At 45.2% G+C, this 24684-nt stretch overlaps 2 protein-coding genes across 3 annotated transcripts in view; both read right to left on the bottom strand.

The window, feature by feature from the left end:
• LOC141271811 (gastrula zinc finger protein XlCGF66.1-like) overlaps nt 1–6479 on the bottom strand; it is a 36476-nt gene extending 29997 nt beyond the window's left edge. For both annotated transcript variants that reach the window (XM_073681984.1, XM_073681985.1), the window contains exon 1: nt 6421–6479. The gene's annotated coding sequence lies outside the window, so the exon portion shown is untranslated. The remainder of the gene's footprint in view (nt 1–6420) is intronic.
• LOC141271391 (uncharacterized) overlaps nt 1–24684 on the bottom strand; it is a 70344-nt gene that overhangs the window by 31546 nt on the left and 14114 nt on the right. Inside the window, exons 6-11 of the mRNA XM_073681482.1 lie at nt 21675–21767; nt 21366–21545; nt 21158–21281; nt 20977–21074; nt 16149–16239; nt 14603–15283 (exon numbers count right to left, since the gene is read on the bottom strand). Coding sequence (XP_073537583.1) covers nt 14603–15283; nt 16149–16239; nt 20977–21074; nt 21158–21281; nt 21366–21545; nt 21675–21767 — 1267 coding nt within the window. The remainder of the gene's footprint in view (nt 1–14602; nt 15284–16148; nt 16240–20976; nt 21075–21157; nt 21282–21365; nt 21546–21674; nt 21768–24684) is intronic.

Here is a 24684-nt window from a genome sequence, read left to right as displayed (position 1 = left end):
ACAACATCTTCTACTACGGCTCTAAAAACATATTTGGCCAGAGTCCGCCACTGACTTCCTCACCATCAGCCGCCTATATGAATGTTTCCCGTCTTCCCCGGGCTGTAATCTTTTATTACGTTAGATCTCATGTCTGATTCAAACACAGAAGATTGAGTCATTTTTTATGGGAAGGTACTGTGATATTTAATATTAACTATTTTTAATACAAAATTAAATGCACTACTCCAAGTGATTTTTATTGTGAGCTTTAGTTTCCTCCTGCCACCACCTACAGTGCTCAGTGCAAGCAGTGACAGGAGGTGTAGGAATGCAGAGGTCCAGTATGAGGAGAGTATCGGCGGCGGCGAACCGTGTTCGCAGCCTGACGTCAGTAGTACAATGCCAAGCTGCTGATCTTCGCTCTCCACCACTGTTATCGCAGTGTGTAGAACACAGCAGAGTAATCATCATGCTGCTGTGCTCTAATAACAGCCATGTATCTAATGCCCATCATGTGTGATACACCCCAGAGCCCGGTCTCCAGAGCTTAAAATATTTGATATGCTCTAGAGCCATATATCTAATTCCCATCATGCGTGATACGCCTCGGAGCAGTGTATCTAATGCCCAACATGCATGACAAGCCTCAGAGTCTTGTATGCAATGCCCATCATGCGTGATTCGCCTTAAAGCAGTGTTTCTAATGCACATCACATTACACTAATGATCCCATAGAAGTGGACAAAGTGGTGTCATCATAGTACTGGGCAGTAGTGCAGTGTGAGTCTGAATCTGTGTCCATTTTGGTGGTGTCGATATAAAATGGACCGACTCCTAAAATATATGATAAATTGGGTACAATAGTTCAATGCAGTAAGTGCTGAATATTTTTTCATAAGAATTTGGGAAAGTTATGAAATTTACTAGAAGTGTCTGTTCTATTCCTGATCTAAGGAACTAGGCTTTTAGTTGAGATGAATCTGTGCTGCACTTTATGTACATGCTCAGTAGTAAGGCCGTGCTGTGGAGTCAGAAGTCAGGAAATGGAGTCAGAGGTTTGGCTTACTGACTCCACAGCCCTGCAACTGGTCCCCTAGAAGTATAGGGAGCTGGGTCACACATTACACTACTACTCACACAGAAGTAAACAGGGCTGTGTCACAAATTACATTACTGCTCCCACAGAAGTGGACAGAGTAGTGTTACACAGTACACCACTACTGCCATAGAAGCATAATGCCTATCTAATCCCACTCCACTGAGACCTATATCTAATCCCATAATGTGATACACTACACGGAGCTCTATATCTAATTCCAGCGTGTTACACTCCACTTAGCTAATCGCAGCACGTGATAAAGCGAGCAGCACCATCTAACAATCGGAGCTGCCATTCATCCTAGGTGACACAATCTCAGTATCACTTTGCAGTCACCAACAAAATGGCTCCACATTGTGATCCTAAACTTCATAATCTCTTATCCTTTTGCAAATGCACAGAAGGGGAGGAGAGGAGTAACATTAAACACATGTGAGCAAATGGCACCCACTTTTACTGCAGTCGTAATGCAAGCTAGGTTTTCATGGCAAATTTCAGCAGATGCTCCCCATAGTGTTTAAAAGTGGAAAGTATGAAAAGTTTTAAAATTCTTTTTCATATTTTAGTCCATTAAACCAAATGATCAGATTTAAAAAAAAATAAAACATTAATACTTTACATATTTCAATTTTTTTTTGTTGCCACCTTTGTTTTAAAAGATTTTCTGTTTGTCATAAAATAATTTCTGTCCGTGGTATTTTTGCAAAGTCTTCAGTGTACAGGGTTCTGTTATGTATTATTCTGCTCTGAATATGATTTTTTTGGGGGCATTTTCCATTTAAAAGGGTTCTTCCAGCACTAAAATGCCCTTTCTAAATATTTATCTTTACATCCTAACCACTTTTGAAATAAGCCATGTTGAAAATACCCTACATTTTTCCATATACTGCTAATCCCTAAATTTTTTTTTACAGCACTTCCTGTTACATTTTGTTTCAGAGAAGTCTTACATAGGATGTCACAGGAGGCTGGGGTTGCGCTCACATCCCTGCAGTGTCTATCATCCCTCCAGGAACAGGACTTCATCAGGGACGGCGCTGCAGTTACTTACTACAGATTCTTGCATAGCCCCCCTCTGAAAATGTCCTGGATCCATGATGATAAATGCTTCGGGAGAGGTGAGTGCAGCATCGGCACTTTGCGCCTATCTCCACCACCTCATTTTCTAATTGCGCGGAAATAGAAGCAGTGAGTGAAACGAACACAGCTTCTCGCACCACTATGAAATTAATTGTCATCAAGGGACGGTGACAGAAGTGGGGAGTGACAAAAGCATCGCCCTTTAGCTTCTATTGCTGTCCTCGAACGAATCGTCATCAGATGGCAGTTATAGAAGCTGTGAGTAACACCAGTGTCGCCCGACAGCTTCTATCATCACCCTCGAATAAATTTTCATCAGGGAGCAGCGCTGGTTTAACTCACTGCTTTTATCTCCACCACCTGACGACATCTTATTTCACAGTAAGAAGCTACGATGGAGATAGAAGCAGAGTGCTGACGCTGCACTCACCTCTCTCAGCGTCTATCATCATGGACCAGGACATCTTCAGTGGGCGGCATTGCAAGAAACTGTAGTAAGGCGATAGAAGATGCAGGGAAGTGAGCGCAGCCCCAGCCTCCTGTGACGTCCTGTGCGAGACTCCTCTCAAATGAAAGGTCACAGAAAGGTCAGAAAAAAAACATTTAGAGATTAGCTAAATAGGGAGAAGTGTAGGGAATTTTATAATATAACTAATAACAAAAGTGGATAGGATGAAAAGATAGATATTTGGAAAGGGCATTCTGGTGCTGGACCACCCTTTTAAGCTTCTGTATAGTACAGTCATGGCCAAAAGTATTGAGAATGAGACAAATAGTAATTTTTCCAAAGTTTACTGCTTCATTTTTTGTAATGGCAATTTGCATATACTCCTGAATGTCAAAGAGTGATCAGTTTAACAGCAATTACTGTACTTGCAAAGTCAATATTTGCCCAGAAAATGAACTTTAACCCCCAAAACACATTTCAACATCATTGCAGTCCTGCCTTAAAAGGAGCAGCTAACATCGTTTTAGTGATTGATCCATTAACACAGGTGTGGGTGTTGATGAGGACAGGGCTGGCGATCAATCAGTCATGATTAAGTAAGAATGACATCACTGGACACTTTAAAAGGAGGCTGGTTCTTGGTATCATTGTTTCTCTTCAGTTAACCATGGTTATCTCTAAAGAAACACGTGCAGCCATCATTGCACTGCACAAAAATGGCCTAACAGGGTAGAGTATCGCAGCTACAAAGATTGCACCTCAGTCAACAATCTATCGCATCATCAAGAACTTCAAGGAGAGAGCTTCCATTGTTGTCAAAAAGGCTCCAGGGCGCCCAAGAAAGACCAGCAAGCGCCAGGACCGTACCTTAAAACTGTTTCAGCTGCGGGATCGGACTACCAGCAGTGCCGAGCTTGCTTAGGAATGGCAGCAGGCTGGTGTGAGTGCTTCTGCACGCACTGTGAGGCGGAGACTCTTTGAGCAAGGGCTGGTTTCAAGGAGGGCAGCAAAGAAGCCACTTCTCTCCAGAAAAAACATCAGGAACCGACTGATATTCTGCAAAAGGTACAGGGAGTGGACTGCTGAGGACTGGGGCAAAGTCATTTTCTCTGATGAATCCCCTTTTCGATTGTTTGGGACATCTGGAAAACAGCTTATTCGGAGAAGAAGAGGTGAGCGCTACCACCAGTCTTGTCTCATGCCAACTGTAAAGCATCCTGAAACCATTCATGTGTGGGGTTGCTTCTCAGCCAAGGGAATCGGCTCACTCACAGTCTTGCCTAAAAACACAGCCATGAATAAAGAATGGTACCAGAATGTCCTCCAAGAGCAACTTCTCCCAACCGTCCAAGAGCAGTTTGGCGCCCAACAATGCCTTTTCCAGCATGATGGAGCACCTTCCCATAAAGCAAAGGTGATAACTAAATGGCTCATGGAACAAAACATAGAGATTTTGGGTCCATGGCCTGGAAACTCCCCAGATCTTAATCCCATTGAGAACTTGTGGTCAATCATCAAGAGACGGGTAGACAAACAAAAAACAACAAATTCTGGCAAAATGCAAGCATTGATTATGCAAGAATGGACTGCTATCAGTCAGGATTTGGTCCAAAAGTTGATTGAGAGCATGCCAGGGAGAATTACAGAGGTCTTGAAGAAGAAGGGGCAACACTGCAAATATTGACTTGCTGCATTAACTCATTCTAACTGTCAATATAACCTATTGGTACTCATAATATGATTGCAATTATATTTCTGTATGTGATATAAACATCAGACAAACACTAATAAAAACCAGAGGCCAGCAGATCATGTGAAAATATAATTTTGGTGTCATTCTCAAAACTTTTGGCCATGACTGTACATGAAAAATTCCAGAAAAAAGGTGTTAAAATGTTACAAAATAAAATTTGCACAAATATTACTTCTAAAACAAAAAGAATGACACATATGGGCCCCGAATAATAAAAAACAGATGTTCACGCTGGCTGTGATGAACGGTGGCGCTGGAGTACGGCGCTATTGATTCATTAAGAGTCTTTCACAAAAATTTCCGGTGTAAGGAACGCCACATCTTGTCATGAATTAGATGAGCTGTGGCATTACGACCCCCTACAGCCCCTGCTCTACCACAGCTCCGCCCATTTTGGGCTGGGTGAAACTTGTGAAACATGCTGTGCAAAAATTTTATGACTTTTCAAAGCAATTTACACCAAAATTCTGGCGTAACTGCTTTATGAATCATGGTGCAATGGTGTTCAGTTTTAGCAAATGTTATATATTTGTTAAAAAAAAAACATTAACTCTTTTGTGCACCACGACGTTCATGTATGTTGCAGGGATGATATGGGCACGGCTGCATTGCTAATTCCGAAAGATAAATTACATGCCATTTTAATTACTCATAATAAGCAATCATGCCATCCAAGAAGGTTGACAGAAGTACAGGGCTCCCTTGCCAATAGGCCAATTTGTGCGCTAAGTATCCTAATTTTTAACGCACAGTCATGTGTGCACAGAGTATGTATGAAGTAGGTGTACAGAGTAGAGTCGTTTTGCTACAATAAGTGTCACACTGTGTCGTGTATCTAGCTAAAAAAACTGACCAACTGTTACACGCACGCCGCTAGGTTCAGATAGGGGTGAGACAGGTTACATGAATTCTTTGGAATGCTGGGGGAACCATTACTCCGGGCGACCATAGACCATGTGCTGCAGCTTCTCTCAGGCACACAGGGGTATTGACCCTCAGGCACAGACACGTAGGTTGTTTCACTTGCTGACCAGACACACTTGACAAGAGTCCTCATAAACGGTAGAACAGTAGCATTTAATAAGATGAATACAGCCAGTGCAAGTTAAGTCTTATGAGCAACAGGCTCCAGTGACAAACAGTACAGTTTCCTTAGCAGCACAGCAGTTCACAGTCTTCCCAGTAGTACAGGACAGCACAGTTCTAATGCAAAGGCACATTAATGAACACAGCATTCTTTACAGCACAGTGAGATGGAGGAGGGGGGAGGGTTTGCTGAGGGAGATGATCCCAGTGACACCATTTCTTCCAGTCCTTATCTTTCTGCCTGACACTACTCTGCACTGTTAGTTCAGGAACTCTTCCTGACTTGAATCCTTTTCACTTGCAGGGGCCTTCTGTGAGACACACACACACACACACACTAAACAACTTCCCCACAATACCCCTGTGACTCTGCTAAAACACTCCCCTTCTCCTGTGACTGTATTAACCCCTCTAGTTGCTGGATGCTCCTGGGGCACAACACCTCCTGCCTCATGTGCTTGTGTTACAGCTAATAGTTGCTAAATGTTTTTAAAACAACAGCACTACATCTGCATGTCACACAACATCTCTGAACACAGTGAAGCAAGTGTGAACAGGTGCAAGCTGCTATGACTGAATAATGTACAGAGAAGAGAACACGGCCACCTCTGTAAGCGCAAAGATGTGTGCAAACATGGAATATATGAAATGTGAACTGCATTAGGTTTAGGGTCCCATCAAAGAAAGGTCACTGCCTTGTTGTGGCTGATGGGCTCTCATGAATTGGCCAATACATGCGCTAAGTACCTTCCATGTAGAAGTAAAGTAGTTCATATTTCATTCATTCAATGTTCATCTTAGCGATTACAGAGGTAGCTGTATTCTTCTGTATCTATCTGTGAATCCAACAGAGGAAAAAGGGACAAAACTGTTTTTGATTCTTAGAAATCTGTGACACAAAAACACCAAAACAGTCTCAGCGCTGGAGAGGTTAATGCCCCCTGTGCCCAGTAATGGGGAATCTCCACATACCTCCACCTGCAGAGCCGCCACCACATATATGGCTGCTCTGTGCGCACAGGACCTGTGATGAGGTCACAGGAGGGGAGGAGTCAGGGGTCACATGATCAGGGGCCTCAGTGGATGCAGGACTCTGCTGTGCTGGTTGTCATGGTGCTGGATGAGGGGAAGGTTATGTGTGGGGTCAGGAGGGGTTTACAGTGTGGATGTAGCAGAGCCGCGTGTGTACGAGGTGTACGGAGCGGAGCCGCGTGTGTACGAGGCGTACGGAGCGCAGCCGCGTGTGTACGAGGCGTACGGAGCAGAGCCGCGTGTGTACGAGGCGTACGGAGCAGAGCCGCGTGTGTACGAGGCGTACGGAGCAGAGCCGCGCGTGTACGAGGCGTACGGAGCAGAGCCGCGCGTGTACGAGGCGTACGGAGCAGAGCCGCGTGTGTACGAGGCGTACGGAGCAGAGCCGCGTGTGTACGAGGCGTACGGAGCAGAGCCGCGTGTGTACGAGGCGTACGGAGCAGAGCCGCGTGTGTACGAGGTGTACGAAGCAGAGCCGTGTGTGTACGGAGCGGAGCCGCGCGTGTACGAGGTGTGCGGAGCCGCGCGTGTGTACGAGGTGGGCGGAGCCGCGCGTGTGTACGAGGTGTGCGGAGCCGCGCGTGTACGAGGTGTGCGGAGCGGAGCCGCGTGTGTGTACGAGGTGTACGGAGCGGAGCCGCGTGTGTGTACGAGGTGTACGGAGCGGAGCCGCGTGTGTACGAGGTGTACGGAGCGGAGCCGCGTGTGTACGAGGCGTACGGAGCAGAGCCGCGTGTGTACGAGGCGTACGGAGCGGAGCCGCGCGTGTACGAGGCGTACGGAGCAGAGCCGCGTATGTACGAGGCGTACGTAGCAGAGCCGCGCGTGTACGAGGCGTACGGAGCAGAGTCGCGTGTGTACGAGGCGTACGGAGCAGAGCCGCGTGTGTACGAGGCGTACGGAGCAGAGCCGCGTGTGTACGAGGCGTACGGAGCAGAGCCGCGTGTGTACGAGGTGTACGAAGCAGAGCCGTGTGTGTACGAGGTGGGCGGAGCCGCGCGTGTGTACGAGGTGTGCGGAGCCGCGCGTGTACGAGGTGTGCGGAGCGGAGCCGCGTGTGTGTACGAGGTGTACGGAGCGGAGCCGCGTGTGTGTACGAGGTGTACGGAGCGGAGCCGCGTGTGTACGAGGTGTACGGAGCGGAGCCGCGTGTGTACGAGGTGTACGGAGCGGAGCCGCGTGTGTACGAGGTGTACGGAGCGGAGCCGCGTGTGTACGAGGTGTACGGAGCGGAGCCGCGTGTGTACGAGGTGTACGGAGCGGAGCCGCGTGTGTACGAGGTGTACGGAGCGGAGCCGCGTGTGTACGAGGTGTACGGAGCGGAGCCGCGTGTGTGCGAGGTGTACGGAGCGGAGCCGCGTGTGTACGAGGTGTACGGAGCGGAGCCGAGTGTGTACGAGGTGTACGGAGCGGAGCCGCGTGTGTACGAGGTGTACGGAGCGGAGCCACGTGTGTACGAGGTGTACGGAGCAGAGGCATGTGTATGGAGCGGAGCCGCATGTGTACGAGATGGACGGAGTGGAGCCGCGTGTGTATGAGGTGAGCGGAGCCGTGTGTATACAAGGTGTACGGAGTGGAGCCGTGTGTACGAGGTGTATGGAGCAGAGCCGCGTGTGTACGAGATGTACGGAGCGGAGCCGCATGTGTACGAGGTATATGGAGCAGAGGCACGTGTACGGAGCAGAGCCACGTGTGTACGAGATGTATGGAGCGGAGACGCGTGTGTATGAGGTGAGCGGAGCCGCGTGTGTACGAGGTGTACGGAGCAAAGCCGCGTGTGTAATGAGCCGAGCAGTGTGTATACGACGTGTACGGAGCGCAGCTGTGTGTGTGCGTCGCATGATGTCCTTTATGTGATGAATCTTCTCTCCTGTACTTTGCACTGTATCAGATGTATTTTGTCGCTGGATGAGATTGTCATCTTTTTAACATTTTTGAGTTATGAATAAATTAATTCTTTCTTAACTGGAGCTGGAAAACCCAGTCATACGTCTGGTCAGGAGTAGTGATGAGCGAGCGTGTTCTGTTCTGTCCCTTTTGGCGAGCATGCTCAGGTGCTCGCCGAGTATTTACGGTGTGCTCGAATGTTATGTTTGAGTCACTGTGTATGCATGATTTGCGACTGACAGCTTTAATACATGTGAGGAATGCCCAACAAAGAGGCGCGTTCCGTTAGTGATGGCGCCGCCCATGACATTTGAATACTGCTCCCTGCAAGCGCGAAGCTTGAGGGGCGCATGCGCATTTGCACACGTCGGGCCGCTGGTCCGGCTCGTGCACACTGAGGCTGTGTGATTACCAGCTTCAGTGCGCACGCGCAGTGACCGCAATATACATGACTGCGAACGCGCCAGCCATAGGTCACAGCGCGTGCGCACTGAAGCTGGTAATCACACAGCCTCAGTGCGCACGCGCCGGAGCACCGGCCCGACGTGTGCAAATGCATCACTAACAAAGCAATGGGGGCAGTTTACATAGCTACTAGGACATGACAGGTTCCATTTAAAAAGGGGTTTCTCAAACAGAGCCTTTCCAAACACATCACTCTTGTGCACAAAAAGCACTTTGACTTGATAAGAGTGACACCTGCAGATGTTCAAATTACCCATGTTGAAGGCGGTGATAAAACTGTACCCCCAATTTGATATATCCTTTACCGAATCTTTTGGGGATTTTTCTAAGCAAACGTTTTGTGTGTCAGTTTTTTTGGTAGGAGGACTGGATTAATTCTTTTGGCTAACCTTTCTCTGCAAATCTGGATAGTAGGATTTTAGATTGTTCCATATAGTCTGTTGTGGAAGTGAAGTGCAGTTACGCCTGATCCGGCAAAATTGACTGGATGGCATGCTATGTTTCAATTTGGGGTAATGAGCACTGAGAAATCTAAAATAACCATTGGTGTCAACTGGTTTAAAATGGATTTTGCTCTGAATGGTTTGATCTTTAGCAAATAATTCCAAGTCCATAAAAATAATTCATCTTCTGGACATATTGCTCGCGAAGGAGATTCCTCAGTTGATCTGATTTAGTTCCTGGACGAAGGAAGACTCTTCCCCTTTTTAGATTTCTCATAGAAACTCCACACAGTAGATAATCACAGATTTTGACAAAATAGTCATTTTCTGAACATAGGATTTTAGCTCACATCTAGGTGATGATTTTTAAAAAATTTGAACAATGGTATCCCACATTGTTTGTAAGGATTATATGTATATAGAAGTCCACCTATATTCATCAAATAGACTCCCAAATAGAGAGAAGGAGTAGATCTGAGTGTTATGTTCTGCAACTTAGAACTAAGGAATAGGAGGGAAAAGCTGTCCCAGCACTGAGACTCAGCTTAACCCTACGCTGGGGTGGGTGCCCTTTTCCTTGTGAATAGCCCCACCGAAACTCCTGAATTGAACTCAAACGAAGACCTGAAGGGAGGGGAAAGGGGCCCTAAAAAATCTAAGGACTGGGAGCAAAAACAGGAAACCTCTTAACAGAAAAGTTAGTTGCAGAAACGAAGATTAAAGGGAACAAAACTGGTGGAACAAGAAGTCCCAGGATATCAATTGTCTAAAGTACAAAGAACTTAACAAGGCAACTTAGCCAGAGCACAGGCATAACAACACTGATGTCCAGCGGGGAATGGGAGACAGGTGCTGAGTAATAAAGAGTGAAGAGATCACGTGACCAAGACACCCAGCACCAGAGGAAAAGACTAGAAGCCAGCAAACCACAACAAAATGGCCGATAGATAAACAACATAGATTCTAACAGTACCTCCCCTTTTACGAGGATCCTCCGGATCCTCTAGGCCGAGTGTTACCTGGGAATCTCCTGTGAAAAGCCTTAATTAGCCTTGAGGCCGAGACGTCCTCAGCCTTCACCCAGGAATAATCCTCGGGGCCGAAACCTCTCCAGGACACAAGATACTGTAATCTCCCTCTATGCCACCTGGAATCCAAAATGCGAGAAATCTCAAATTCACAGTCCTCATCAACAGGAGGAACAGTAGACTTCGCCGGCTTATCAGGCGTGTCAGCCTTCTTAAGTAACGACACATGAAACACAGAATTAATCCTCCAGGACGAGGGAATGCCCAACCTCACCGCTGTCGAGTTGACAATCTGAACCACTTTGAAAGGACCCACAAATTTAGGCCCCAGTTTTTTAGAAGGAATTATCAAACGAAGATTCCTAGAGGACAACCAAACCATATCCCCAACAGCAAACGAGGACTCCTTTCTTTTTTTGTCAAAATACCTTTTTGATCTCCTGTTAGCCTCTTTAAGGTTCAGGCGTACACTGCTCCAAACCCTCTCCAAATCACCAGAAAAATTGTACTCCTCTGGTACAACAGCCCCAACTTTGGAAAATGGACCAAAAGAAGGATACCTGCCAGTACAACAACAAAAAAAAAAAGAGAACAACCAGCCGAGGAAGAAGTATGATTATTAAGGGCAAACTCCCCAAGTGGTAGAAATTCTGACCACATTTCCTGATTATCTGCCACAAAACATCTCAAAAACTGCTCGACATCCTAGTTCTGCCTTTCAGTCTGTCCATTGGACTCTGGATGATACCCCGACGAGAATGACAAATGAATTTTCAATCTGTCGCAAAATGCACGCCAAAAGCGAGCCACAAACTGTGGTCCGCTATCGGAAATAAGGTCCGTGGGAACACCATGGAGCCTGACAATCTTCTTCACAAAGCCTTAGCAAGAGTATTGGCGTAAGATAACTTGTTGAACGGAACCAGATGACACATTTTACTAACCGGTCCACAACAACCTAGATGACAGAAAAACCCTCCGATAAAGGCAGAGCGGTGATAAAATCTATGACAAGGTGCGTCCATGGCAAACCAGGAACTTCCAAGGGGCACAGCAACCCCGCAGCCGGAGAGTGAGAGGCCTTCGACCTAGCGCACACAGAACACTGACGCACCCACTTGATGACTCCCCTTTGCCACCCTGGCCACAAGAAACTCCGACCAATAGACTTCCTAGTTTCCGAAATCCATGGGTGACCCGCCAACCAAGACTCATGACATTCAACAAACAACGCCTTCCTCAAGGCTCTAGGCACAAACAATTTACCACACAGAGTGTTAGTTGGTGCCACACTCTGAGCTCCTAGGATGCTATTCTCCAACTCAGAATCCAATACAGCCACCACTACCCCTCTCTGCAAAATACACTCCTCCCTCTCAGCATTCACCGATGGAGAGAAACTACGAGACAAAGCGTCAGCCTTAACATTCTTTGTCCCCGGGACAAAGGTTACGAAAAAATTGAACCCGGCAAAACACAGTGCCCACCTAGCCTGACGGGCATTCAAGCATTTAGCTGCGTCCGATAAAACAAATTCTTATGATCAGTGAAAACCTGTATAGGATGTTGAGCCCCTTCCAAAAAATGTCGCCAATGCTCGAAGGCGAGTTTAATAGCCAACAACTCACGATTCCCAACATCATAGTTGAGCTCGGTGTCAGAAATTTTTTTTGAAAAGAAAGCACCCCATCCTCACCCTCCTGTGACAGAACTGCCCCTGCGCCTATAGATGAGGCATCCACCTCAACCAAAAGTGGCTTTGTCTCATCCGTCTGGATAAGAACAGGAGCAGAGCTGAACCTCTCCTTGAGATACTTAAAAGCTTCAATAGCCTCAGTGGACCATTGGACAGTATTAGCACCCTTCTTGGTGAGATCAGTAATGGGTTTAGCGATGACAGAGAAATTCTTTATGAATTTCCTGTAATAATTGGCAAGCCCCAAAAACTCGGATTTCAAACCCTCAGGCCTCGGCCACTCCAGCACAGCCTGAACTTTCACTGGGTCCATCTCAAAACCATCACAAGAGACAAAGTAACCCAAAAAACTAATTTTCTGGACAGCAAACTGACACTTCTCCAATTTAGCAAAGAGTGTGTTATTGCTCAGAATCAGAAGAACTTCGCGGACTCTCTGCCAATGAGACTCAAGATCAAGGGTCTCAGAATGTCATTGATGAAATTTTGAAAAAATGCAGGGGCGTTAGTAAGCTCAAAAGGCATCAAACACTCAAACTTTTTTTTTAAACGTGGCTGGACATACTACTATCTTCTGCAACTTAGAACTAAGGAATAGGAGGGAAAAGTTGTCCCTGCACTGAGACTCCGCTTAACCCTACGCTGGGGTGGGTGCCCTTTTCCTTGTGAATAACCCCACCGAAACTCCTGCACTGAACTCAAACTAAGACCTGAAGGGAGGGGAAAGGTGTCCCTAAGAGATGTAAGGACTGGGAGCAAAAACAGGAAACCTCTTAACAGAAAAGTTAGTTGCAGAAACGAAGATTAAAGGGAACAAAACCGGTGGAACAAGAAGTCCCAGGATATCAATTGTCTAAAGTACAAAGAACTTAACAAGGCAACTTAGCCAGAGCACAGGCGTAACAGCACTGATGTCCAGCGGGGAATGGGAGACAGGTGCTGAGTAATAAAGAGTGAAGAGATCACGTGACCAAGACACCCAGCACCAGAGGAAAAGACTAGAAGCCAGCAAACCACAAGAAGATGGCCGATAGATAAACAACATAGATTCTAACACTGAGTTGGGTGTTACCTCTGAGGGTGACCCCACCCACAAGTAAAGATGCTGGGTATAAGAGTTCAGTCAAACCTAAGGTCTCATACTCACCCGATGAAGGCTCTATGAGCAGAAACGCATTGTGTGATCTTTTTTTAAGACCCCCTTGCCCCCTCCCCTCCTTTTTTGTCTATCCATGTCCCATATTTGTATATCCATGTCCCTTATGTGTATTCACGGTTTTATAATTTTATAATAAACCTACGAGTATTAATCTCTTGTGAAATATCCTCCATGTGATTGCACCATATTTGGAAGATTGAACAATTTTTAGGTTATTCTTTCGTCCACGGGAGCGCCTCCAGAATCCATTTGTCTTAATTCCGACAACACAGGGTGAGGGTAAAACAGCGTGGCAATACTTTATTGAACCACAAAGCGAACAATAAACACAGAGAACAGTTCCAGCAAATACCCAAGATGGTACAACATTACACAGTCCTCACCCTTTTGCTGGCCTGCCTGGGATAGAACAGCTGCGACTTTGGGACTTCCAGGGCCAACTACGTCAACCAGTGGCCCCCACTTCTGGCGGGCCCCCACAGAGAGAAGGTAGTGTCAAGCTTAGGAACCTAGCATTCCATCGAGGTACAAGGCCAGGAGACCTGAGGGTCCCACACTGGCCTTTCCGAGAGTTTCCATGGGGCCAGATGACCGGCTGGTCCCAAAATGGCTTCTCTGAACGTCTCCATGGGATCCAGATGACTGGAGGGTCCCACCTGACAACCCCAAACAACATATCCATGGGGCCAGGTGACTTCATCGTCTCAACCTGGTCTCCCTAAATGGGCTCTCTGATGGTCAATGGAGCAGATCCGTATCTTTCCAGTCAGGGCCATATACCCTTAGGCCGGAATCATGTAGAATCCAAATCTGTGTCTCTTTGGTTAAAGCTTAAAGCCATGCTTCCAAGCTGTTGGTCTAAGAGAGTCTGATCTTTGATTCTCCCTGTAAAGTCTCTTTCAAGTCTCACTGCTACAGAATCACATGTCCCTTAAGATAGTTACAGTTGTCCTTTCAAGTACACATTCACAGGGCTCAGGTCTCATTGTTTGTGCATTTAATCAATTTACGTAGTTTGTCCTCGACAAGCCACAGGGTCCACACAATGGTTAATTAACATGTTTAGCAAACATTCATTGTTCCACAGATCAATAGAAGACAACAATCAGGGTTATACAAATAATCGTATGTCCTTCTTGACCAGCCACGGAAATACACCGATTTACAAGCCAACACAAAGATAATAGTGTAATTCTCTTGAATTAACAAATCTAATTGTTTGGCTGATTAAGATTATAAGCTGTATTGTCACAAGAGCTGATTCCGATGCATAACATTTCCCAAAATTCAGGACATAGAAATAGCTTCTCCCCTGTGTGAGTTATTAGGGGCTTAAGAAGATTTAATTTGAAGGGAAAAGATTTGTCACATTCCGGTCACGAAAATAGTTTCTCTCTATTGTGGACTATCTGATGTTCAAGAACTTTATATTTTGTTATAAAACCTTTCCCACATTCTGGGCATAAAAATGGCTTCTCCCCGGTATGTATTCTCTCATGTACAACAAGATATGATTTCTGTGCAAACCATTTCCCACATTCTGGACATGGAAATAGATCCTTCCCTGTATGTCTTCTCTCATGTACACGAAGAGCTGATTTATCTGCAAAACATTTCCCACATTCTTGACATAAAAACGGCTTCTCCCCTGTGTGAGTTCTCTGGTGAGTAACAAGATGTTTTTTCACTATAAAACATTTCTCACATTCTGAGCAAGAGAATCGTCTCTCCCTTTTGTGACTTTTCTTATGTGTAATAAGTTCTGATTTCTCTTTAAAACATTTTCTACATTTAAAACATGAAAATACCTTTTCCCTTGTGTGTATTTTTTTGTGTGTCACAAGCCGTGATTTAACGCTAAAAGCTTTTCCACATTCTGAACATGAATATGTCTTCTCCCTTGTATGAGCTTCTTGATGTACTACATGGTTTCTGTTGTCTTTATTTTGCTTAACAGTCTGTAATAAATCAGAAGATGGGACCTGTTGATAATGATCGGATGACTGACTTTTGCTGTGAAGAGCCGATATCTCTTGGAGAAAGGCATGCTTTTCATATGTACTTGATGTGATACCACGATCATCCGAACATAGCAAATCTTCCTCTGAGTTCCAGGTACAGTCATCTGTAACATAAGATTGAACTTATTATGTTTCAGTAATGAAGCCGTGAAATTATATTATTAAATTCAAATAAAAACTGATTAACGCAGTGATGGCAACAGGAGACATCAAAACATGGAATAATATATTATGGTGTTAGGCCAACAGGTTCTGTTCTTTTATTTTATCACTTCTCAGTTAAAGCCAGCTTAAATCATAGTTTCATGTTTCAATACTACTGCCATCAATTTTTATTTCTTTTAGCAAAATATTCAGTGGAGACTCAAAATACGGCCTGTAGTTCAGTGCTTTTAGGTGGCGTTTGTCTTTAAAAGAAGTGTCAGCTCAAACTACTGAACTACTCAGGATAAAGCAGCTTTTCTGGAATTAAAACATGGATTTCTCCTTTGTTTCAGTTTTACATCGACCAGATGCCTTCCCATCTGTCAGAGAACAACTCTTTTGCTGACGTCAGGCTGTTCTGTCTTAAGGAAACCTACAAAAAAAGAAACCTACAACCTGTGGATTCTTCTCCAAAGTCATTTCCTCCATGAATAAAAATTTTTACTTTTGTGACAAAGATCTCCTTGCTATCAAGCTGGCTTGGGAGAAATGGAGACACCAATTGGTGGTGGCTCGTCTCCCGAAGTCAGATCTGCTCATCACTTGAATCCTCAGTGAAGTTTCCTAGTCCTTGTAGTTCTTCTACTTTGAATTGTATAGTTTCACCATTCAGACAAGAATGTTAAAGGGGATGACTTATTGTTCTTTTAACCCTACAGACCAAGGCTACAAAATCAAAAACGTAAAAAACTTTAGAAAATGTAAAAAAATATGAGTTAGTAGAACATGGGGCTATTCTCTGTTTGTGGTTAGGTTACTACTCACCTGTGCGGGTTTCTGTAGAAATATCCCCTTTACACCACTCATCACCTCTCACATTTGTCTCTTTAGCACTAATTTTCTTCCTATACCTACCCTGAAATAAATATAAAAGTCGCAACAGGTTTGAGAAGTTACATGAAATTATTTTGAAGATCAGAAAAGAGCATGAATCAGAATATGATATGATAAAAATTACATGACAGCTGTAGTTAAAATCCAACCTGTAACCTCATTCTATAAAGAAGAATCTATATCCTGAAAATTGTGAGAAGATCCTGTCAATAGACACTGAATGGCTAGAGACAACCATCTAGCAGCATGATGGATCTCAGTTTGCCTTCAGAAACTCAGCAATTCGTCATGGTCTAAATTACAAGAGGTGTTAAAGGCGATCCCATAGGACAGAACAGTAACCCCAAACTACATGAAGGTTCTGATCATCTCTGAACAACGCCCTCTACCTTGTCACAGAGATACTCTATGGAATGAAGATCTGTGAAGGCTGGAGAAGCGGAAAAAAAGCCTTAGTTACTTACCAGTAACGGGATTTTTCGGAGCCCATGACAGCACCACGAGAGAGAGGATCCGCCCATCAAGGACAGGAAACCTACAGGTTAAAAAGGGCGGCCCTCTCTTCCCGCCTCAGTTTAGTTAACAGAGCATGAGAGTACCGCCAAGGTTAGTTATAACAAAACATAATCACATTAAGTACATTACTTTTCATCAATTTCCCGCAAGGGTGCACAAAAAGAAATCAACTCTACGGGAGTGCACAACACCAGTGAAGGGAGGGAATATAAAGGTGCTATCATGGGCTCCGAAAAATCCCGTTACCGGTAAGTAACTAAGGCTTTATTCGGTCTCCCATGACAGCACCACAAGAGAATTACAGAGACGAAGGAAATTAGGGAGGGACCACAGCTTGAAGCACCCTTCTCCCGAAAGTGAGATCTGCAGAGCCACCCAGATCCAATCTATAGTGCCTATAGAAAGTAGAGGGAGAAGACCAAGTGGCAGCCTTACAAATTTCCTCAATGGAAAGCCCTGTCTTCTCCGCCCAGGAGGTTGATACTGCTCTGGTAGAATGCGCCCTCAACCCCTCTGGTATCTCTTTATCCCCCGAGGAATATGCGAGGGAAATGGCCTCCTTGATCCATCTAGCGATTGTAGCCTTTGAGGCCTTACAACCCTTTCTAGTCCCCCGATAGCATATAAAAAGGGACTTATCCTTTCTAAACCCACGTGATACTTCTAAGTACTTTAGTACGCACCTCCTAACGCCCTCCTTTTGATTTTTGGGCGGAAGCAAAAAGTCGGGAGAACTATCTCCTGGGTTCTATGGAATCGAGTGGCCACTTTAGGAAGAAAGGCTGGATCAGGTTTTAATATAATCCTATCGTCCAGAATTTGCGTAAATGGAGGGCATATTGAAAGGGCCTGTAGGTCACTGACTCTCCTGGCTGAAGTTAGGGCTACTAACAGGACCGTCTTTAGGAAAATAATTTTGGGGGAGACCAAATCTAGTGGCTCAAAAGGAGGACTGGTCAAGGCATCTAAGACAAAATTCAAATCCCAGGGAGACATCTTTACTTTGGTAATGGGTCTACACCTAAAGGAAGCTTTTATAAAACGGGCTATCCAATAGTTATCTGCAATATTGGAAGAAAATAAAGCTCACAACGCCGACACCTGTACTTTCAAGGTACTGGTAGTGAGACCCAATTCTAAGCCCCGCTGCAGAAATTCCAGAATTTTCCCAATAGGGGGCCCCCCCTCCACCTTAACTTCTGCAAAGGACAGAAACTTTCTCCAGGTCCTGGCATAAATACGGGTGGTAACAGGTTTTCTGCTAGCCAGGAGAGTATTCACTACATTTGCGGGGAATCCTTTGTTGGTCAATAACACCCTCTCAAATTCCACGCCGTCAAATGTAGACTCGAGGCTGGAGGATGGGAAAGTGGCCCTTGAGTGAGGAGGTCCGGAATCTCCGGAAGAACCCAGGGATCCGATATGGACATCCTCCGGAGATAAGGGAACCACGGTCTTTTGGGCCAAAAGGGGCATATGAGTATCACTCTGGCCCGGTCTGCCCTGATCTGTCTTATCACTGCTGGGAGCAGGATCATGGGAGGGAAGGCATATGCCAGAGGGAAACTCCAGGGAACCATGAAGGCGTCCACTGCCAGGGGTCCCTCTCTGGGGTCTAAGGAACAAAAAATTACCACTTTCCGATTGGCCCTTGTTGCGATCAAGTCCACAGTCGGAAGGCCCCACATTTCTACGATTCTGGAGAATATTTGCGTATTTAGGGACCACTCTCCCTCTTTTACAGAAGTACGGCTGAGGAAATCCGCTGTGATGTTTTCCTTCCCTTTTAGATGAGTAGCCGAAAGAGAGGAACAATGATCTTCGGCTTTCTGCAGAAGTGTGTTCGCTACCCTCATCAAGTCTCTTGAGCGGGTTCCCCCTTGGTGATTTATGTAAGCTACCGTGACTTGATTGTCCGAGAGTATACGGACATGCTGGCCCTGTAAATATATAAGGAACTAGTTGAACACATACTGCACCGCCAGAAGCTCCTTAGCATTTGATGACAACTGTCGCTCACTGCTTGACCAGGTTCCCTGCACTAATTTCCCTTCAAAGTGAGCTCCCCAACCTGCAGCACTTGCATCAGTGGACAAGACTGCAGTTGGACTACATTCCCAGGGAACCCCTTTAGCAAGATTGTCTTGTCGTAACCACCAACGAAGGGACCGTATGGCACGAGGACCTAGAGTAAACTCACGGTCTAGATGCCCCTCTAAAGCTGCGTTATTGTACAACACATCCCACTGAAAAGCTCTTGAATGTAATTGTGACCAACGAACCGCAGGAAAAGCGGAGGTGAAGGTTCCCAATAGTGACATGGCCTTACGGAGTGACATAGAAGGTTTACGTATACACTGTGCTACCAACCCCCGGATTCTATAAATTTTTGCTTCTGGGAGATAACATAGCTGTTTCCTAGAATCTAATATGACTCCCAGATATTGTTGTACCTTGAGTGGAGATAGTCTAGACTTTTCTAAATTTAGAAACCACCCCAAGCTCTTTAAGACCAACATGGTCTCCCGCAGGTGGGTCTCGCACTGAACAAACGAGTTCCCCACTATCAGGAGATCATTCAGGTAAGGGATAATTAGAATGTCCCTTTCTCTTACATGGGCCATAACTTCCGCCATTACTTTAGTAAAAACTCGCGGGGCTATAGCTAAACCAAAGGGGAGTGCAGTGTATTGAAAGTGTTTAACCACCCTGTCAATTTCAATGGCCAGTCTCAAGTATTTCTGATAGTCACTATGAATTGGGATATGGTAATACGCATCTTTGAGATCAAGCACTACCATATAACAGTGGGGAAAAAGTAACTTTCGTGGTGCTGTCAGAAGAAGAGAAGGGGGAGGAGGAGGCGACCGATAGTTCAGAGTCTGAACCCGGCTGGGTTTCTTGAGGAATATGCCCAGACTCTGAACCCTGCAAGGCTTTGCCTATTTCTTCCTTTATTAAAGTTCTTAGGCCTAGGGAAAAATCTGGGGTTTCCTCCGACATCACCTTGCTAATACAAAGCTGGCATAACTTCTTGGTATATGAATCAGGGAGTGGACAGCTACATAAGGCACATTCTCTGTGTTTGGATTTTGAGGAACATTTCTTGCTCTAAAAGAAAGTTATAGATAGAAAGAAGGAGGAAACATTAGTAGAACTTTCACGAAGATTCCACTCACCCCATAGAACCTTCGGTACCGTAGAAGCAGAAGAATCCAACATGCCTGGCGAGGAATCACGCCGCACCGGACCGTCCTTCCTGCTCTTAGTGGTAGCTTTTCTAGCTGAACGACCAGACCCTAGCCGGGAATGACGCTGCGCCACTAGTTGTGAGGGCTCCCCAGAGGGCTGCTCCTGCAGCAGATGTTGTTGCCTAGGTGACCGCTCTTGTGAATCTCCCATAGCTTACACTGTAATAATGGGCTGGGAAGCACCTCTGTATGAGTGTGTGTGTGTTTCCTTCTTTTTTTACCCAGGAGGGCGTTACCTGCTCCTTGGTCTTCCTCCCCAGGCGGCCTCAACCCGCCAGGTGGGTTCATCGCCCCAGGTGGGCTCCTCGCCGCCAGGTCCTTTACTCACCCGGCGTTCTGCTGCTCACGCGCACTTCCTGGATGCGCACGAGCTCCGGCCCCTTCCGGTGACGTCACAGGGACTTCCTGCCCGGCGCACCGGAAGTCACGTCACTAGGCCGCACCTATCACGTGCCCCGCCGGCGCGACCTGGATCTCCTGCGATTGTAGCGGGGGAAGGAAGCCCGCTAGCGGCCCCACACCTGGCGGACATCTACCTCCCCGTGAGGCGATGTCGCGCCCGCCGCAAAACTCACGGAGGCGCCCCACTGAGCCCTACCGTGGGGTCTCCAGAGGACCGGGACAGACCGGCTCCAACCACATGCTGTGGCCCTCTCTGGGACAGGAGTCCAACTTCTGCAGGTAAACCTGCGAGGTCTCCCATCATGGACAGGAAACCTAAACTGAGGCGGGAAGAGAGGGCCGCCCTTTTTAACCTGTAGGTTTCCTGACCTTGATGGGCGGATCCTCTCTCTCGTGGTGCCGTCATGGGAGACCGAATAAAACTTGCTGTAATGTTCCTGGAAGTCATCCATATCTATACGACACAGGATATTGCATTTCTGCCATTGGGAAGACATCTGCCATAAACTTGGCTGGATACAATTCTTTGGTATAATAATACACAAACACACATCATAGGGGAGATCTCATGACACTTTCTATCCATCTACCTGATGATCCTGAGGAACATTGGGATTTTCTGGTTTACCGTCCTGTGGAAGAGGCGGACGGGGACATCTTTCTGGTGTTGTCCTCTTACTGGATAGAACTGAAGGAAACACATACAGGGACTGAATGCATTATTTACATACAGATAATTATGGGCCGTGTGTATTTAGTCCTGTGTATTACCTGGTGGTGTGAGGGGCTGGGGAACCTCCATCATGATGTTCTTGTACAAATCTTCGTGTCCTTCTAAATACTTCCACTCCTCCATGGAGAAATAGACAGTGACATCCTGACACCTTATAGGAACCTAACACATACAATGATACAGTCATCCCCCCCGATCCCTTCATAGCGTTACTGTATAATGTCCCAGCATTCCCAGCTGTGTCACCTCTCCAGTCAGCAGCTCAATCATCTTGTAGGCGAGTTCTAGGATCTTCTGGTCATGGATGTCCTCATGTATCTGGTGGTGAGGTGGAGGCCCTGTAACAGTGCTCAGGGGTCTTCCCCATTCCTCAGACACAGGGTCCTGACAGTGCTCACTAGAGGTCTTCTTCACTACCGTGTAATCCTGATTATGGAGAGACACATTAATAAATCTCACTACAGACATTTCCAGAGTCCTCACCTCTCCAGTTCTGTCCATCTGTTATTCCCATAGATAAGAATGAAGTAATGTGACGTCATCCGAATCTCTCACCTCTCCAGTAAGCCGGAAGAGAATCTCTATGGTGAGCTTTAATATCCTCTCCACCTTCTTATCCTTATTCCTCTCTATCCTGGATGGCTCAGTCTGAAAAAAAAGATCATTATTGACGGGATGCGATATTGTAAGGACCTGAATAGGGAGACAATTAAGAAATGTAAAATCATAAAGAATCTTGTGAAATAATACAATTACTGAAAATAACATGGGGTAATCCATGAGGAGATAGAATGTGTAGATGTTGTATTTTCTCTCAGTATAGACTGGAACATGAGATGAATATCTTATGATGGCAACACTTCTATGCCGACAATCATTGGCTATGTGGGTCATTGCTTCGGCCTTTTTATTCTAAGGTTGGGGGAAGATTGATTGTTTTTTTGAAGGACACTGTGGGAGAAAAGAATCCATTTTGAGTATGTGGTATCCATATTGTTTTGTAACTTCTGTATAATGGTGATCAAGTAACACTGATGGGCAGGGAGGTTTCACATTTCTATTCACTCCCCTAAGGTTACTATTGGTTCAGAGGGAACTATTCCTTTGTCTCTGACCCTATTTAAAGTGCCACATGTGTTAATAAAGCAGAAGTCTTTTCTAGTACACCATAGAAGGCTGTGCTGTATTGATTTCCTGAGCGCTCGTAAAACAAATCTTATTAATTTGAAGTTAAGAAGGCATAGAAGAGAGCGTATTTCGCTCACAACACCATTCACTTTATCTTAAAAATGAACTGAAAACCTTAAAAAAAATGTAAAATCTCCTATTGGGGTGGAATTTCATATACTTTTTTTTACATTTAACTGTTTAAAAATATAAAAAAAAAACCTTTTGTTCCAATACTTTGAGATCTATAATTTCATTTTTCAGTCTCTGAAATTGTATGCGAAAATATCCTTTCATACTTTTTAAAGGATAAAAAAAATACAAGAATGTTTTGGTCAGAGAACAGACAGGAGATTACGTAGATATCTTCCCGCCGTTGCCAGATGATCAAGACCCAGCACTCCGCCATCTCCAATCGTCAAGACAATTACGCAATTGGCTGACGATTGATGAACGAGGCCACGGCTGCTTTCTCTACTAGGCCAGATATTAGGGAGCTCACAGTGAACGTATAGTATATACACTTCCGTTTCATGGTCACAGCCAAACTTACCCATAACCAACGAAAAACTAGCCGCAACCACAAATCGTTTATACAGGCCGATTGGACACCCGACAGGTAGCGTATGGCTTCAGGGTTACGGTTTATAGAGCAAGAGGAACAAAGTTATTACGCTTTATATATTTAATCCAAAAAATTAGGCAGTGTTTATAAAAATTTACAAACGTGTTCAAAATGGACAAAGTGATACAGTATAAACAAGCAGATAAAATGAAAAGGATAAACAGAAGAAATGTACTAACACCTGATGTCGCAGGGTTGGCTCTGGCCTTAAAGAGTGGGAACTCTTTGTTTTTGGAGGGCAACGGACAGAACTACAGTAACCGCATATTCCCCAGGACTGACAAAGATCATAATATGGCATTTGCTTTTATTAACACAAGTTGCACCCACATACCTCCCCTCTGGTGTCTCATAACAGAGCTGGTCAGTTCTTAATTAGAAAATTAGAAAATTCCCAAATTCTGAGATATCTTCACCCCTGGAGGTCCCAGGTGGGAGATATTACGGTCATGTTTCCTATCATGCTTTTATGTTTATACAGATCGGAAACATGGCATGTATAGCATCATTCATCTTCACGCTATTCAATTGAAGGTGAAATGGTCAATACTCAGTGACGTAAGACAATGCATTACGTTAGTCATATTTTCAGCGTCGTGACGAAGTGGCTTTCATATCTATCAGATCGATGGTGTTCATAAAATCTCAATTCATAATTTCTAAAATGGAGGCAAAGGATTTTAAGTACTCTGCTTGTTTTCCTTTTCATCAAGGATTGAAGTGAAAATGGGTTAAATCTGTTGTTGTGTTCGCTGTGGTCTGTCCTGATGAACAAGCGTGACACATCAAAAACAAGTTGACCAATAAACCGCATTTCTGGATTCCTGACTCGTCATCACTTTTCTGCCAGCAGCGCAGATTTAGCCCATTTTCACTCCAATCCTTGATGTTGTCACAGCCGTGGGTCTGAAGGAGCCTGAGGAATTTTAGCAATTGTGATCACACAACCCAACCAGGTGAGCAACACTGTCCACATTAATTTTAATCCAGATAAAACCCTATTGCGCTTATTGTCCTTCCAGCTCTACATTCTGTTTTTCTGTTCAAGCTGATGAGGTGGCAGGCTCTTTCTACCGGCCATAAATTTGTCACATTCTGCATTCTTAAGCAAGCTAAGGATGGGACTCACATCTGCTACCCATTAGAGGATTCTTTAATTACCTGTTTCCAATGGAGTGGGTTAGATGTTTCTCAGCCACAGTTACAGTCATCTAAAGTTTAACTAGATTGCTAGCCTTGCTTCGGTACTCACTATGATAACTATGAGATGTCTTATAGATTTGCAATTATATCTATAACACCTCCCCTTTTTAGAGGTTGCATGGGAGACCGATTTGCAGATCGTCTCCCAAGCCCATCTTCCCAGCATCCCCCTAGACAACCCTTCCGCATTGCCATGTTCACTACCCTTTTTGTGCTGAATGGTAAAAATGTACTGCTGTAGAGCCAAGCTCCACCGCAGTGGTTTACTATTGTCATCGGCCACCCGGTGCAACCAGCTAAGAGGGCAGTGGTCAGTCACAATGGTGAAGCTGCCCCCATTACAGGATTCTCTTTAATTACCGGTTTCCAAAGGAGTTAGATGTTTCTCAGCCACAACTAGGGTCATCTAAAGTTTAACTAGATTGCTAGCTTTGCTTCAGTACTCACTATGATAACTATGAGATGTCTTATAGATTTGCAATTATAGCCATATTTTGATTTTTCTGCTGACATATCACTTTCTATTCCGATTTTAGGAGGCAAAATAAACGAAAAATTGCAATTCACAAA

The sequence above is a fragment of the Phyllobates terribilis genome, unplaced genomic scaffold (genome assembly GCF_046119375.1).
Source record: "Phyllobates terribilis strain yellow unplaced genomic scaffold, ASM4611937v1 Scaffold_5__5_contigs__length_657084704, whole genome shotgun sequence".
Taxonomy (NCBI): domain Eukaryota; kingdom Metazoa; phylum Chordata; class Amphibia; order Anura; family Dendrobatidae; genus Phyllobates; species Phyllobates terribilis.
This window is presented reverse-complemented; position numbering and strand designations above follow the sequence as displayed.